The sequence below is a fragment of the Thermobia domestica genome, chromosome 9, assembly GCF_964235325.1.
Source record: "Thermobia domestica chromosome 9, izTheDome1.hap1.1, whole genome shotgun sequence".
NCBI classification, from domain to species: Eukaryota; Metazoa; Arthropoda; class Insecta; order Zygentoma; family Lepismatidae; genus Thermobia; species Thermobia domestica.
Window position 1 is genome coordinate 87,630,092 of NC_137462.1, and position 18,963 is coordinate 87,649,054.

Sequence of the window (18,963 nt, forward strand, 5' to 3'; positions counted from 1 at the left end):
CCAGTTAAAATTTTGAATGCGCTTCAATTTTCTGGCTAGATGACCTGATCACTTGAGCCTCCTAGTCTTAATAATCATAACAATGTTAAGTAAAAGTATATGTTATGCAGTTCCTGGCTATGAAGTTTCCACCATTCCCACTCCCGTCCCTTTTGGGCCTGATTTAATTTTCATATACTGTATTTTCAGTCTGCGGTCTTCAATCAAAGAAAGTGACTATATTTCGCAAGTATATAGGACAACAGACGTCATTTTCGTTTTATATAGAAATATATTTAGAATTCGCAAAGACAAAAGTGTTTGGACTGAATATAACAAGAATTCTCTGCTTTCAGGCATTTCATTTCTCAATAGATATTGTTTTGGTCTTCTAATGTTGATCCTAGATATTTGAAAGTGTCTATTTTGTCGAAAGTATTACTTGATAGTTTAACACAGTAGTGCAGTACAGGCAAATTTCCATGTATTTATTTTTCTCTGCATCAACTTCTAAAACCCGTCCCTGCCGCTATTTAATAAAACCTCTGCATATTTTCAATTGTCCCCATATTATCTCCTATCAGATTTACATCATCAGTATAAGCTATAACCTGGTGAGTACCATTTAGTTGTAGCTCCTGGTCTCTATCTGTAGTTTTACTTAAGCGTATTCCAGAACAAAACTAATAATAATTGCAAGATTGCACTGCTGAAAGGGACACTAAACTATAATCCACTCAGCTCTTTGTCTAGGCCATTCTTGACGTGAAAGCTTACGAACAAGTGTTTCCTAACTCGGAATACGCTATTTGGGATACATTTTGAATATCTAACTAACTTTTTCGGTGTACCTATTTCAGTAAAAATGTTTTATAATATGTAGGTTCTAATCGAGACGAAGCCTTTCCTAAAGTCAATAAATGATTGATGTACTTCTATTTCTTTTCGAGTATTTAAAGAATGTTAAATATTTAGTCGATACTTGATGGATTTCGCCTAAATCCATACTGATACTCTCTAACAGTTTCAACTGATTATAAAGTCAATCCTGCTAACAGAATGTCAGGGAAGATTTTATAAGATGTTTACAAACGAGACATGCCTCGATAATTATTAAAATAACTTTGGTTACCTTTCTTGTGAATTGGAACAATGATTGATTCTTTTCACTCTTTTGGCAATTCCTCCTTGTACCAGATAAGCAGAAAGAAATTGCGTATGTTGTTCCAGAATTTTCCCCTCCACCTAAAACTAATTCAGAAGTATTGTTCTGCATCCGAAGATCGTGTTTCTTTAATTTCTTTATAGCAATTTTGGTCCGTGATGGCTCATTGGTAGAGAACTTTTCTCTTGTGCCTGGAGTCCCTGGTTCTATAGAGCGCGCACGAAGTGAATATTAAGATAGACAAACTCTGTTTGTTTTCTCAGGATTCTCTCGTTTCCTCCAACTTTCTTCACTCCACTTTTCATTCATTTCTCATCACTGTCCCCTTTAGCATAACCATAGGGAGTAAAACTGTAAGATTTAATTTCATTTATAGCAATTTCTATTTGTGATAGGTTAGATTCTGGAATATGCTGGTTACACTCAGCCTTCACGGATCAAGCTATATATGACAATACCGAATTAAGTTGGATGCAGAAATATTTCGTAAACTGATATGCTTATCGAGTACTTTTTTCTCCACTTCGCTATGAATTTATGCGAGAAAAAGAAGAAATACGAGGATTTTAAGAAAATTTGAAGCAAGGGAAGTAAAAGATTTCTACACCTCGCACATAGACATATAAACACCCTCATTGCTCATATATATTTCATAAGAGACACAGCTGTACCCAATTATATATTCAATACGATATTAACTCTAACACTACCTAGTTTTTTGTAACGTGGTCATTTTGTGCCCACATATTGAGATTAAATATATCTTGCAAAAGAAACAAAATAGAAACCCTTACGGAAATCTACAGAGATTGACGTGAACAGTACATAGGATAAGACTAACAGCTATTTATTATGCTGCCATCTAGGAGTGGCACTTATAAAAGTAAGTCACATCTCCTATCAACGGGAAGTACTTTGTGCCCACCAGCATAAAATAGCAAATTTATGAGACACACTAACATGAAGTTCTCAAAATGAACAGTACACGGGATACGACTATCTGCCAAATTCAGAAAAGGTGGGATACAGCTATTTATTACACTGTCATCTCGGAGTGACACTACTGAATGTCAGTCACATCTCCTACGAACGTCGGTACTTCGTGCCTACCAACTTAAAATAGCAAATTTTATGAGACACGCAAACCTTCAATTTGAACCACTGTAAGGTATTCGCTTTAACTACCAATGTTGAGCAATAACAAATTTTCTTACAATTTTAGAGAAACGATTAGAAGAATAATTACAAAAAATATACTGTGGTGGGCACAAAGTATCCCCCGCTATTGGTAGTCTAAGGGTTAATAAGCAAATATACGTATACTTTCCCAAAAGATACACTGTACATTGATCTCAAATAAAGTCCGTTCACTACAACCATCTGAACTATGTAATGCTATTCGCCTGGCTTGTTTCGCCTAGGTTCTATCGACTCTCTCTGTGTCCATTGACTTTAATTGCCATCTGGAAATAATCGATGTAACTATTTAATGGACTGGAAGATCAACTCTATGAACCTTTCCCTACGATGTTCGATGTTACGACACAATGAAAATAATGATTTCAGACAAGGACTCAAAAAGTATATAATGTACATCTATATTTTTTTCATTTTATTTTGATTTGAAGAATAAATCTTTTGTTTGTTGATGCCATTTTTAGAACAGCTTATATACAGTATACTCACATTCATGAAGTCTTAAAATTCTTCCAACTTGAACTTTATTTATGTATTTCGGTTCTTGTTGGCCTATTCTTGTAGCTTACTAACATATCCAGATGTGCTAGCGAAAGTCCAGTTGTGCTCAGTTATAGCTTATCGAATCGCCTATTGGTGCTTTCTATCTTTCCATAAATAAAGCTATACTAAGCAAGGAGACAAAGCAATTCCATATATATGCTACCAGTTCCGATTTCCTATCTGAGATTGCTGTCCAACTAAACCGGACGAGGTTTATTGCTCACAGTGGTTCGATTTCGGTAATCCGGTGCCCAAGTTACACCACAGGCACCAGGTGGGAGGCCGAGTAGGCAGTGATAGCCATTATTGTGACTGTGAACTATTAGGAATTAGCCTGACTGACAGGTTGAGGCGTCTTGCGTTTATATTAAGGATAAAGAGTATCTATAAAGGTAACCAAGATCTGTTGCTTTTTCACCCACCACCTTCGAGCATCGATATGTCACCTAAGACGTACCTAGAAAATCAAAAATTGTACCCATCAGCATCGACGACCTTCTGTCAACGATCTGGAACGAGTTCAACGAGTTCCATAGCGATAGAGCTTGGTGGCCTAGAAGCGAAGAAGCGAGATTTTACATCTCTACCAGAGATTTGAACTGACGTCCCCTAAGGTGATTGTACAGCGGGGGACACTTCTAAATGGTACAGCCATATGGAGATTTACGGCTAAGGTGTACCATTTAGAAGTGTCCCCCGCTGTACAAGGAATGGAACAAGTTATAGTCGGACGGTGCAATGTCCGGAGAGTATGGCGGATGTAATAGTGTTTCCCATACAAGTCGTCCACATGAAACTTAGCGTTGTTCTGTAACAGGATACCTTAGCGATTCAGAAATGGTGGATCCAGAGTTTTGACTTTTTCTTCAACACGGCTCAACTGCTGACAGTACACAGTTGCATTAATGCTTTGACCAGTGGTAGCAGTATCCGATGCACGATGTCGTGAGCAGTACATCAAAGACACAGGAGGACCTTCTTCTGGTGCAGTGCTGGTTTCGGATTTTTTGGAATGGGTTCATGGGATGCTTACCAATGATGACAGCGACGTGGAGATTCGTACACGACCCACTTCTCATCACATATCAATACCCTGTCCAAAAATGGCTCCTTCCTCAGACAGCAAAGAAATACAGGTGTCTGCTCGCGTTGCCTTCTGGCCCGAAGTCAAATCATGTGAGACCCATCGATCAAACTTGTAGTGCTTCCCAAGTTGTTGGAGGTGCTGCCGAATGGGTTTTCCAGTCACACTGAATTGTAGTCCCAGTTCCTCACATGTCTGGCCACTATTCGCCTAAAGATATTCATTTTGTACATGTGTTGGGCTTCCGGCAGGTGGCGCGTCTTCGAGTGTTTCGTCACCGTCCTTAAACTTGATAAACCACCGCTCTCTGTCCGCGCAGTCACGACACCCTCACCAAATGCCTGGTATATCAGCAGCGGCGTTTGACCCCAGTTTGAACTCGTACAACATACACGCCCTTATGACGCTCTGTGGAGGTCCCATATACACTCTGTCCTTACGAAAGTTCACGATGTAATTGAACTGCCACAACCAGGAGTATGTTGGATATATCGACACCAACAAGTGACCTTTGCCTTATCTCCATTCGCATTCAACTCACAGTGTGAGGGACAATTGAACACAGACTTTCACAAAAAGCGACAGAACTTTCTTGGTTACCTTTATAAATATTTTCACCTAAATGATTATACGACCTCTTAACTCTTAAATGTGTTGAATTTTACACATTAGCGTTACTCACAGCCTGATATGTTTTTGTTTTATAAATAGAATAAGTACAAATATTGAGATGTATTATTATATTAAATACTATTGTCAGTATTTCACTTATTCGTGAATTGAAATCTACACAAATAAGTTGAATAATTTGAAACGAATAGTTTAAATAAAAGAATAAAAATACAGAACAAAGAAAAATGCTCACCTGTAAGGGGAGGTCGGGATCCAGTTCGAATTTCGGCACTTTCTCGGACCATGGAAGGAACTTCTTCACTTCTTGTTCAATAAAATAATCAAACACTGTTCCTTGAGCTGGAAACTTAATTGACTTAAATTCACTGGTAAACCATCTTGTAAATTCGACGCGATGATCAACCAACTATAACCAATGTATAAGAGAAGTATCTTAAATAAATGAATTTTATATTAATATAAAATTTGTTAGTAATATTCATGCTATAGTATAATGTAAACAATCACACATATTGAAAGAAATGTTAGGATTATGAAATGTCAGGATACTATTATTAATATGTCACAAAATAACACCAAGTAGTACAAAACTGATAAAAGGCATACAAAGAAGCAAAACATTTCGTCTATCTGTTACTACCAGGATGTGTACTGGTAAAATTAAGACAGAAAGGGGCTATCCGGTTGCAATGATATGAGCAGTCTTCGGGAGAGATGGCTAAAATTCAGAACAAATGTAGAAAAGATTCTATATTCCGAAAGCAAATTGTCCTAAAATTGAGGGAACATAGTCAAAAAAGAACGAAACATTAACATTAATGTCAATGGAAAAATCAATAAAAAAAAAAACAAATAATTGCTCCACTTATCTGAAAAACAAAAAGGGAGAGGTTGCTAGAAATCAGCTTAAATATAGAAGAAGCTATGTAGATTCCATATTCTAAAAGAATATTGTCCTAAAATGGATAGAGAATAGTCAAAAGCACGAAATATTAACGTTATTGTCAATGAAAAATCAATGACAATTTCTCTAATCTCAAAAACCTAAAGAGAAACAGGTGAAATTCACCTCAAAAATTCTATATTCCAAAACCAAATTTTCGAAAAATGGATGGAACATAGGAAATAGTCAGGAATCATAAATATTAACGCCAATGGAAAATCAATGAAAAAAATGAAATCGCCCACATGTTTCAAAAACTATAACAAAGAGATGACTAATTGAAAGTTTATTGGAAAGACACAACGAAGATTTTAAAAACGATGTATAGCACGTAAGGTAAATATCGATAGAACATTGTCAAAAGTCAAGTTGTTTGAGTAATATCAATAATAATAAAGTATATGTATCTTCTGCGAATTGCCTAGGGCTCGCCACGTGGAAGTTACCTTCTTGAAATATCTGACAGCTGGATTTGGAATCTCCAGACTCGATTTAGCATGCAACGTGACTTTTGACCTGATCACGTGACACAGTCTGGTCTTCATGGCAAACCGGATAGGCCCTTATTACTGACATAATGTTTTTTCAGTCCTAGATTTTAATGACTAATCTCAGCAGCAATAGAAAATATTTTTCTCTTTTAAAATTTGTTGATTTATAATACTTCAGTGCCAAGGAAAGTAAAATGAAATGAAATCTTTAAGTTTTACGTCCCACGGTTATGCCGGTTAGGCTAAAGGAGACGGTGATGATGAGAGATGAGTGAAATGGTGGAATGAAGAAAGTGGGAGGAAACGGGAGAACCCCGAGAAAACCCACGAGCACGATGTTTGTCCACCACAAAGTTCACTTGGCGGGGGCTGGGATCGAACCCGGGACCCCAAGCACCAGAGGTGAACGCTCTACCACTGAGCCACCGCGCCCCCTGCCAAGGAAAGTAATGAAGAAGAGAGAAAGGAGTTATAGGAAATATTCATATTTACCTGATCCTGAAACAGGGTCGAACCAAAAGCCCAAACGGTAGCAAAGACAAAATAGATTTCATACCATTCCTTCGGACACTCTGGTGGTAAATTCGTTGGTGTAATCAAACAATCCAGCAGATGACATAACATGTGGATATATGATATTTCTGGAATGGGTGTGATCTTCTTGAACTTAGGTGTGCGCATAATCTCTAAACACGGTGGAACATACTTATCAAATAAGACCGTGAGGGTGGCTTTTTCTGCTTGTGACTTTCTTGTATCAATCCAGCTTGCAACTGGTCTGAAAGTTAAAAAGAAATCAAAACCTTAAAGAAAATTAATTATTTCTGACACATTAGTTTAAGTATTTACATATTTTACTAACTTTTTCAAAATAAAGGCTAATTTCACATCAAATACTCTAAAACAAGAATTGTTTACACAATTGCCAGGGATATCGATATTGCCAATATTAAGATAATTAGTACATATCTACTTATGGCTGGATTAGGAAGGAGCTCATGGATGTATCCTCGTCGCCAAAAGTGCCTTTACATCGCCGTGACGGGTATGTGACCGCGCAGTACTCCAACGAAGGGATGGTTGCATAAGAAATTGTGATTAATTTTGAACAGTTTTTATTTTGACTAGGGAAATAACATAGATATAGGGAGCAAAGGAAAAGATTTGAAGCATCAGTACATTATCATCTCTGAAAAGATTCGTATTCTCAGTTTTTCATTTTATTCTCTTATATGTTAAGTTAATAACTGCTGACAACTGCTACTAGTGCTTTTCACTCTTCAGGAATTTAACACATGTTCGCAGAACACTTTTCTAAGTCCTAAATGTATGCGTGAATTATTTCATTCGTCTCACTGTCCTTATTTCAGAATGGAAACTGAATATGCTGAACGTGAATATGTTTCGCTGTCGTCAAGCAAGGGTTGTAATAAATGTAAATAAGGTTCTTATTATTAAATAAAACACAGAAGTATCTATTCCATGTATAGCACAATATAATACAGTAATTAACCAACACGATAATCACTAACGCCCGCAGGATTTTTTCGAACGGGGGAGGGGCAAAAGACCGATATAGAGTTTTTTGATTTATTGCCCTATATATATATATATATATATATATATATATATATATATATATATATATATATATATATATATATATATATCAAAAGTCATAGTTTATCATTGATAGCGTATATCCTCTCACTTTTTAAAATCGCCAGTGTAACCTATTAGTCAGAACATACATCTCCAGATATAATGTAGAGAGAAAAGAAGGAAAGAGATGTGAAAAGTGACGTAACTAATTTTACTGCACCCTGGATAATCCATTACTCATACCCGCCCTCTGTCCCACGCATTTCAACTGCTGCGTTATATATATATATATATATATATATATATATATATATATATATATATATATATATATGGTTCTATGTCAGAAGGGCCCGAAAAAGGGCTAGGATAGAAAGGCCCGAGTCAAAATGGGGCTCGGTTTTAAAAGGCCCCGCGTCAAAAGGGCAAGTTCAAAAGTGGCCCCGCGACAAAAATGCCCGAGTCGAAAATGCACAGCGTGAAAATGTTCCCCTCGTCAAAGGGGCCCGGGTCAAAGATCATCGCGAGAAAAGAGTCCGGGACAAAAGGGCCCTACGTAAAAAAAAGGACAAAGTGGACACCGCCTCAAAAGGACACGGGTCAAAAGATTCTTGCGAGTAAAGAGGCAGAGTAAAAAGGGCCTTATGTCAAAAAAGCTGGGTCAAAAAGGACCCCGTTTTAAAAGGGCACAGGTCTAGACGGTCCCGCGTCAAAACGACCCCGCGGCAGAAGGCCCCGAGTCAAAAAGGCCCCGCGTCAAAAGGAGTCAAGTCAAAAGAGCACCGCGTCAAAGGGGTCGGCAAATGCAATTCCACGGCTAAAAAACCTGAGATCAGGAGTGAAAATCAGGAGAAAGATACATATGACCAGTGGCGTAACTAATTTTATTGTGCCTTGATCGTTCATCCAACTCATACCTTCCCCCTGTCGCCCGCATTTCAGCTGGTATATATATATATATATATATATATATATATATATATATATATATATATATATGTCAGAAGGGCACGGACAAAGGACAAGAATAGAAATGCCCGAATAAAAAGGGTCGAAAGGGCCCTGCGACAAAAGGATCCGAATCAAAACAGCCCAGCTGTCAAAAGGGCCTGAATCAAAAGGACGTCGCGACAAAAAGCCCCTATCAAAAATGTCCGAGTCAAAAGGGACCTCACCTCAAAAAGGACACTGGTCAAAACGGTCCCGGGTCAAAAGCGTTACAGGCGAAAGGGCACCGCGAAAGGAAGCCCGAGTCAAAAAGGCCTCCGTTAAAACGGGACGAGTCAAAAGACCCCTGCGTCAAAAAGGACCGACTCAAAAGGCTCCGCGTCAAAAGGGCCCGGCAAATATAATTTCACGGCGAAAAAGCCTGAGATCAGGACTGGAAATCAGGAGAAAGAAAGAGATATGATCAGTGGTGTAACAAATTTTACTGCGCCCTGGTCATTGATCATGTATTTAATCATACCTGCCCCTGCCCTGCCCCACACAGAGTTGATGTATATATATATATATATATATATATATATATATATATATATATATATATACAGATGGTGATCAGAAAAATGGAAACACCTGAACGAAATTGCAACTTACCAGATTAATATGGTGTCGGGCCACCTTTCACCTTCAGAACAGCCTTGATGCGACGTGGGATGGAGGCACAGAGGTCGTGAATGGTAGCAAATGGAATTTTACACCATTCCTCGTGCAGGGCATCGGCCAGTTCTGTGAGAGAGGATGGAGGTGGAAATCGTTGCCGGAGTCGTGTTTCCAAGACGGACCACAAATGTTCAATTATGTTGAACTTCATCCCGATGTTCCTCAAACCACGCTGCAACAACGCCAGCTGTGTGAATGGGTGCATTATCATCATGGAAGATGGCGTCATTGTCCGGGAACAACATCCGGACCATAGGATGCAAGTGGTCTCCTAAAATTGCGACATAATCGTTGGCAGTGATTCATCCACTAAGTATGACCACATGACCCAATGAAAACGATGATATGGCGGCCCACACCATCACCGAGTCGCCGCAATGTTTCACAATTCTGCGGAGACACTGCAGATAATAAGCTTCTTTGTGCGTTCTCCACACATAAACATGGCCCGTGGTTGGGAATAGGGTGAAGGATGACTCATCCGACCATATCATACGTTTCCAGTCCTTAACGGTCCAAGTTGCATGGTCGTGGCATCATTTGCGGCGTGCGAAAGCGTTATGGTCCCTGATGAGCTGTTTGGCCCGTGCAACAAGACCCCGTAAGTTCATGTCATGTAATTCGCGGCGGACTGTGATTGTCGAAACAGGGTGGGGGAGGTGGTGATTGAGTTCCTCCGTCACTTGCTCCGCAGTGGCACGACGGTTCTGCGTGACAATGCGCTTTAATACCCGGCGTGACCTGTCACTCATGATTTTCTTCCGCCCACTGTTCCGCTTCCCCGATGTCGTTTTCTCGTGTGTTGTGTAGGCCGTCATCACCTTCGACACTGTCCCATGCGACACACCTTACACAGTAGCCACTGCCGTCACACTCACTCCAGATAACCGCGCACCAACAATTTGCCCTCTTTGAAAATCTGAGAGGTCTCCCATTTTACACTACCTCCTTCTGCTGCAGCCACTGGACACTGCTGTTCCACTGCGCCTGACGTAGTATGGAGACTGACCTAACACACCACCACCAGCGGTCCGGCGCTGCGTTCGGCACGACACAACTGCCAACCCATACATCTGACGTGTTGCCAACTACAGGTGTTTCCATTTTTCTGATCACCATCTGTATATAGTTCTGTCAAAAGGACACGGACAAAAAGGCGAAGACAGAAATGCTCAAGTAAACTGGACCCCGGTCAAAAGGGACCGGCGACAAAAGGGTCCAAATCAAAAGGGACCCGCTGTCAAAAGTGCCCAAGTCAAAAGGTCGTCGCGACAAAAGGGTCCTATCTAAAAATGCCCGCTGAAAAAGGACACCGCATCAAAAGGGCACGGGTGAAGGCTGTCCCGTGTCAAAAGTTCCCGAGTCGAAAGGGCCACGCTACAAAATGCCCCGAGTCAAAAGAGGCCCCGCGTCAAAAAGGCCCCTTGATAAAAGGCCCGGTAAATACAACTCCACGGCTAAAGAGCCTGAGATCAAGAGTGGAAATCAGGAGAAAGAAAGATATATGACCACTTACGTAAGTATTTTTACTGAGCCCTGGATCGTTGATCATCTATTTACTCATAACTTCCCCCTGCCCAACGCATTTCAGCTGGTGAATATATATTCTATGCCAGAAGGGCGAGGACCGAAATGCCCGAGTCAAAAGAGCCCCGGGCGAAAGGGCCCCACGACAAAACTGCCCTAGTTAAAAACGGTCCCGCGTCTAAAGGGCTAAGGGGCCGAGTCAAAAGGTTCCAAGTCAAAACGGCCCCGGGTAGAAAGAGCCCGGGTAAGGAGTCGGCGACAAATGAGCCCGCGTCAAAAGGGCGCTGTTTCAAAAGTGCCCTGGTCAAAAGGCCCGGAGTCAAAACGGCCCCGCTCCAATACCGTTCGAGTCGAAAGTGCCACGCGTAAAATAGTCCCGACTGAAAAAGGCCCCGCGTCAAAGGGCCCGGTTCCACGGCTAAAAAGACTGAGATCAAAACACGAGAGGAAATCGAGCATGCACAAGTGTATATTGTCCCTTTGGTAAGTTGATGGTTTTGTGCAAATGAAGGAAAAATATCTGTAGTTATTAGTAGCAAATAGGAAATTTGAATCGTGATATAAGTTTTGTTTGGTTGTTGATTGTTCTGCAACAAATGCTATTACTTAAGTCATTCTCCATTAAAGTAAGGTTGCACTCCCGTCTTTCGGAGTTTGTATTCTCGTTACTTTATATATTATTCATTTTCCCCTTAGTTCTAAAATTCGATTTCTAGCCCTGGATCAAAGTATAGTATGAAAAATATTCTGTGAAAGCGATTAGTTTAATTTTGCAGTCAGAAGACACATGTGGAGCTGTATACAGGGTTAGTCAAAATTATTGGGACAGAACAATAATAACGACGTGCGTGGATGGAGGCAAAAAATGTTATAATTGGCATTATTGCATTGACTTGGAGTGGGGTCACCTTCGAACCGATCTTGAATTCCGCCATATTGCATATCACACAATATTATTAAATATAAAAGGTTATGTTTTTAGACTAACTTATACCTTAATATTCCTACAAATGAGAATGTGAACTCGTTTGTGACACATCATCTGTTTGGGACAGAGTATGCTCTGTTTTACAGGGTGTCCGATGTTTAAAAGTAAATTACAGACATTCAGTAAAGCGACATCAGCATCATCCCTATTTATCGTATGATCATACTTCAGGTCTCGTTTTATCACAATACAGCAGCCTTTTAAATGGTAAACTCCGCATCAAAAAATTGCGACAGCTAACGCCGTGCAGTTAGGCCACCAAATATACATCTTCTTATCACATAGTCGTGTCAGGTAAAGAGACCCCTCTCTCACCTCCTTTCTTCTCTTCCATACTAAAATTAGCTAACGACATGAGCGCAATTTTTATTTCAAACTATACATGTATTAGTATAGATAAAAAGAAATAACAAAAAAGAGACGAAACAAGATTCATAGGTTGATGTAGGGAGAAACTGAAACACCCACAATGAAAAATTGAAACCAATGAATTGTCAATTGGTTGTCCAGTGAACACCCACCACTGGATCGAGGAATTTAAATCCGTAGTGAACCGGTAATTCGACTGAGATTCGGTAACCCAGAGGATAAAAAAGATATTTTACTTATTTCCTTGCGTTTAAACAGTATTTCTGTCAGAGATGACTAGGGCCGTTGATGTTATCCCCAGAGCACGAACAACACGTCGCCGAAGTTAACAGTTAATTAGATTCCCAGGACCAGGCTTCTGCTCCGTTTTAACTTTGGAATATGAACTGCATGTATGTGTGAGAGGGAGAGAACTAGAGAAGTGAAAGATGCAAAGAAAGATAGGGAAACGTCAAGAAAGAAAGAGAGAGGGACGGGACGAATATAAAAATGAAGCATACTTACTATTGCAGTGTATGATATAGAACGCACACACTATTTACTCGAACTGTCGCTAGTGATGCCTTGTAAGTTCTCCATCAGAAGATGAGTCTCTGTTTGCAGCCATTATTTTATGCGAAAAAATCATACTACCTGATAGAGTATCGAACCAAGATTTTTCATTTGGAAGTCTGACACGTTACCACTACATCACCGATTGCTTTAGCCAAACTTTGTTTAACAAATGGTGTAGTGTTTCTTTCTGAGAACGATAACACGAAAATTGCATACTGCAGATCAACGACGTCTTTGGAATGTTCTGGTAATTCCTGTCCTCTTTCCCATCCAACATTCGTAAATCGTCTCTATCATGATACAGGTGTTTGCTTTCACATTGTTATGTATTGCTTGTCCAGTATGATAAGTCGATTTTTCACAATCACTATGCTACGAGGGTCATCCGGAAATTGGTAACCGTTTGTGCAATAAAGACACAGCAGTACATATTAACAAACATACACATTTTTATTGGAAAGAGCATACTTTACACTACTTCTCCACATAATCACCAAGCAAATTTAGGCATTTGTCATACCGTGTGACGAGTTTTTGTATTCCAGGGTCATAGTCCTCCGCCACCAGTGTATTGAGATACGTAGTCACGCCTCGTTAAGTTCGTCATCGCTGTCAAATCTTTTTCCCGCCAGAAAATCGAGACACATTAGGAAAATGTTCACAGAGTTCATCAATTGTGACGCACCGATCGTTCCTCACTCATTCGTCTACTGACCTCAGTAGTTCGTCTGTAATGACAGATGGTCTCCCTGAACGCTCCTCGTCGTGTGTACTCCCCCTCCCCAGGTTGAAGTTGCGACACCAGCGCCGAACAGACGACTCGTCCATCGCATTGTCTCCATACACCTCCTTTAATTGGGGATGAATTTCACAAGGTCGAACGTTTCGTTCATTAAGAAATTTAATCACGGCCCTCACTTCACAACTGGCGGGGTTCTCAATTCGTTTAATCATTATAAATGAGCACAAACACAACACAGGCGCTGCTAGCATCACGCAACCTCGTAGAGAGCAGGCAGACAAGCCACTAGTGATGGGTAGTTCCGGAAGGATTCGTTCCGAAAGAACGAATCCTTCAGAGGAATGAAAGGATTGAATCCCTGAAAGGAATCGGATTCATTTTGGCGGATTCACTCATGGGGTGGATTCACTCAGGAAGTTAACGGATTGAATCAGTGGATTCGGTTGGTGGAACCAGATGGCGGAACCAAACAGCAGACGAGTGCATTGATATGAATGGAGTCGGATTGATATGGATGGGACAAAAACAGTAGTAAAGAATAGACCGACACTGCACAACAGGGAAGCAAATAATGCACGTACTGCGCATGTCTGGAAACAAGCAATCTTACGCGCTCTCGTGTCACTTTTCTGCAATATTCTGACCATCGCAACTGCTGTCCCAACTGGAGGAGAGGGGGAGATCGGTTGGTAGCCTTATCACTATTTTTTCTTTCTTTCTTTTTGTTTCTACTTTTTCCAGGTGTTCAGCGTTACCAGGTCTATAGATTTTTATTGCAAAATGGATAATAAAACTATTTGCTGTAACACACAAATTCTTATTCAATATATTCTGGTGTAATGTCAATATAACACGATACTAATGTAAAATTTGCAATTGGTTGTTTGATTAGGTTTTAGCCTAAAGGGCATAATAGTGGATATTAAACTGAAATGAAATTTTTTTATCAGATAATTCATGATAAGGGCACTCATCTATTAAGATGCTGAAGGAATCCAATTGTTGTTGCGCTTGTTGTCATCAAAGAGGGCCTTGTTGTTTCACAATCAGCATTAAAAATGGAATGAAATTCTAAACCAGACTAGGGAATCATATGTCATCTCTATTTAGCAAATACGAGCTATAAAAAAATGGAACCTAAACCTTACAGATTCTTCCCCTTCTGGCATTCATCCAGAAAATTTTCTCCAAAAGGGTAAGATCAAAATGTGACTATTTCCTAAAGGTCATGCCCTGCACAAGAATGATATGATATAGTGATTTACTTACCTTATCCCTTTCCCTCTCGAGCTCCTTCGTGGCTAAGCGGTTATCATACGTTCCTTTGGCGTGGAAAACCCGGGTTCGATTCCCGGCGGAAGCTTATGTGGTTCGGATTCCACATTAATCAGTAAGTCCCGTCTTATATAACCTAGCTACTGAAAGGGACGATAAACTAAACTCAACTCCCTTTCCCACTCCCTGAAAAATATGTGTGAAAGAAACCCTGCTTATGAGTTCCCATAATTCACCACACTTCCTTCATACTTTTGCGGAAAGGGAGTTTAGCTTCTCTTTCAGCATCGAAGATATTAATGTATGTGATGTGAGTCTACAACCTAATGACAAATCCGAAACACACGAAAAAATGAAAATGAAATCTTTCAGTTTTACGTCCCACGATTATGCTGGTTAGGCTAAAGAAGACGGTGGTTATAAGAAATGAATAAAATGGTGGAATGCAGTGGTAGGAAACGGGGAACACCCGAAAAAACCCACGAGCACGGTGTTTGTGCACCACAAGGTCAACACGGCGCGAGGTGGGATAGAACCAGGAACCCCAAGCACCGGAGCTGAACGCTCTACCACTGAGCCACCGCACCCTCTCGAACCACACCAGTTGCCACTGGAAATACAACTCGAGCCTCCCGCGAGGAGAACCAAAATTGCGCGTAACGTTTATTATTATTATTATTATTATTATTATTATTATTATTATTATTATTATTATTATTATTATTATTATTATTATTATTATTATACAGTTTATTAAAAAAATGTGTAATTCTCTCAATCAGGATAGACAATTGCCCCTTGCCCTCCCCAAATGACACTCCTACACAAGGAAGCCCGAGACTTCGTTTGATGTTGCTGGTATTATGTTTGAAATAAATAGTAAGAATGAAAATAACAAACATTATTTTTTTTTGGCGTTTAATAGTCATGTAAAAAAAATAGAAGAAAAAGACCACTTGTTACTCTTTAACAGTTTCAACGTGAACTCTTAGCAAAACGCTTTAATAAAACAGAAAAATTCAAAGAAACAAACCATATCTGTATCTGTTCTTGTTCTATGTGCAATATTATCTCTGCCTTATCAGGAAAAAATGGAACCTTGTGAACATGTTTCAAAACACGGCAATCCCTTCTTTTGCTTCTACTCATTCCAATTTCCCACACCACCACACTGCAGCAACTTCTGAGGCGATAAGAGTGGTTTGACAACTTTAGGTGAAAGGAGGAATTGAATTGGAGAGCCATATGAGAACTCACAATTATTCCAACTCATCGGAACCAAAGGATTCGATCCAGAGAGGAACGAATCCTTGTTTGGGGGAATCAAATCGAAAAAACTATAGAATCATTTAACTTTGCGGAACCAAAGGATTCGGTCCGGAGGAACGAATCCTTCTTCGGAACGGATTCAAAGGAATTGATTCGGGAAAAGGAACCAAACTGCCCATCACTACAAGCCACTGACGCGTTATGACCTTGCCCAGCGGCTTTCCGAGTCGTCAGCGCTTCAAGCGGCGCAAACGGGTATCACTTTCTGGATGGAAAAAGGAAATGAAATCTTTAAGTTTTACGTCCCACGGTTATGCCGGTTAGGCTAAAGGAGACGGTGATGATGAGTAATGAATGGAATGGCGGAATGAAGAAAGTGGGAGGAAACGGGAGAACCCCGAGAAAACCCACGCACACGATGTTTGTCCACCACAAAGTTCACTTGGCGGGGGCTGGGATCGAAACCGGGACCCCAAGCACTAGAGGTGAACGCTCTACCACTGAGCCACTTTCTGGATGGCTCTCGTAGATAGCAATATTATTCATAAGGCCATTGCGTTACCCCTACACTATCATGCCATCTAAAATTTCAAGCTGAATATTACTTTCTTTAGCCCTGATCTTTGGAACGAATCGGCTTCTTCCTGTAACGTTATTTGCAACAAAGTGCACAACAAAATTGATTTGTTCGACGGCCTAGAGAGAAATAAGTGCCCACTGATAAAAAAAAAAAAACTTACAATCGAGGAAAGAATGTGAAATTAAAACATATTTTGCAGTAATTTATCCGTGCAAGTTCAAAAGTAAGCAAATAATAATAATAATAATAATAATAATAATAATAATAATAATAATAATAATAATAATAATAATAATAATAATAATAATAATAATAATAATCTATATATATAAAAGAGAACGTACAAATCCTTTGTTCCCTCATCACGCTAATACGGCTGAACCAATTTCTTTTATTTTTGGGGGGTTATTAGGATTTGGACCCTAGATGGTTTTTATCATATCACTTTAATTTTTAATTACCAGTGTCTTGAGATAATTGACCATTCAAGTGTCCATAACGTACAAATCCTTTGTTAGATCATCATAGGTAAAAATAAACGTATTTATATGCAACCCGCATGACCGTGTCACTCGGCGGGTTAACATAAATGACAGGCGCTATAATGTTAACATTTACTGCAATCACTTGAAAGCGAAAAAGTAAAAATTATCTAAGTAACAAAGTTTATTGCGTTCCGGGGTGACCGCAGCGAAGCGGGGCGGGTTAACATAAATGACAGGCGATATAATGTTAACATTTAATGCAATCTTCTATGGTTTTTATCATATCACTTGAAAGCGAAAAAGTAAAAATTATCTAAGTAACAACGTTTATTGCGTTCCGGGGTGACCGCAGCGAAGCGGGGTGAACGCTGCTAGTAACCTATATTATAAAATTGAAAGTAACTATGTGTGTGGCTCCTAATCTCTTGAACCACCCAACTGATCTCTATAAAGCTTTCAACATAGATAAGGTTCGGATCTGGGACTACTTTTGTCATTTCAGTTTGACGGTGCAACGTAGAACAGGGAGGAACATGTAAAAAAAAAAAAAAAAATTAAAAATGAAAGTGGCTGTCTTTGTGACTTCATCACTCTTGAACCACCCGACCGACCTCAATTAAATTTTCAACACAAATCAGGTTCGGGCCTAAGATAGCATTTATCTACTTACTTTGACGATATAGCTTAGGGTTGAGGAGAGGGAGAAGTTAAAAAGTGTAAATAAAAGTTGATAACTCGCGAAACAAATGATCCATCACGATCAAATTTTCAACCTATATGAAGTTCAAATCTGAGATGGTTTCTGTCATGTCACTTTGATGGTGTACCTTAAACGAGGGGGAGCGACATTTAAAGAAGATCGAAAAATGACCGGTATAGTGGCGAATCTATGATTTTTGGAGTCGCTGAGATTAACAGTGACACATCTGATGCTGTTTAAATCCAAATTCAGCCCCGCAACTTTGAGGAGGGGGAGACATATAAAAATGATCGAAATAACCAATATCAGTGTCGAATTCACAGTTTTCCGGCTCGCTGAGATCAACAATGACACTGCAGATGCCGTGCCCCACAACATAGAGATGGGAGAGGATATAAAAAACACAACGAAAATGGCCGATATCAAAGAGGGCTTTAGTAACACGAAACAGTGACTGAATAACGGACCATATTAATATTTTTTCTCAATTTAACCCAATGAAGCGGGTAATTGATGCTAATAATAATAATAATAATAATAATAATAATAATAATAATAATAATAATAATAATAATAATAATAATAATAATAATAATAATGATGATGATGATGATGATAATAATAATAGACTACTATAGTGTGAATGTACACATTTCTTCTTCTTCTTCTTCTTCTTCTTATTATTATTATTATTGCCGTACTTTTGAACTTGCACGACGAAATTACTGAAAATATGTTTTATTTCTGTAACTTTTCCTGGATTGTATGCATTTCCTTCATTTATTAGTGGGCACTAATTTCTCTCTAGGCCGTCGAATGAATCAATTTCGTTGTGCACTTTGATTCGTTCCAAAGATCATACCTAAAGTAAGTAATATTTGGCTTCTAATTTCAGGTGGCGTGAAAGTGTTCGGGTAACGCAGTGGCTTTATGCATAATACAGCTATCTAACATAGGTTCAAATCTTATTCACATCAAAGTTAATATTTTTACAATGTGATTGTGAAGAATCGACTTATCATACTGGACAAGCATTACGTAAGAATATGAAAGCAAACACCTGTATCATGATAGAGACGATTTACGAATGTTGGTTGGGAAAGGGCAAGGGAATTACCAGGACATTCCAAAGACATCATTGATCTGCAGTATGAACTTTTCGTGTTGTCGT

General features: G+C 39.4%; 1 protein-coding gene across 1 annotated transcript in view; it reads right to left on the bottom strand.

The window, feature by feature from the left end:
* LOC145694826 (dynein beta chain, ciliary-like) overlaps positions 1-18,963 on the bottom strand; it is a 614,922-nt gene that overhangs the window by 234,438 nt on the left and 361,521 nt on the right. The window contains exons 41-42 of the mRNA XM_081771484.1: positions 6,528-6,813; positions 4,834-5,007 (exon numbers count right to left, since the gene is read on the bottom strand). Coding sequence (XP_081627610.1) covers positions 4,834-5,007; positions 6,528-6,813 — 460 coding nt within the window. The remainder of the gene's footprint in view (positions 1-4,833; positions 5,008-6,527; positions 6,814-18,963) is intronic.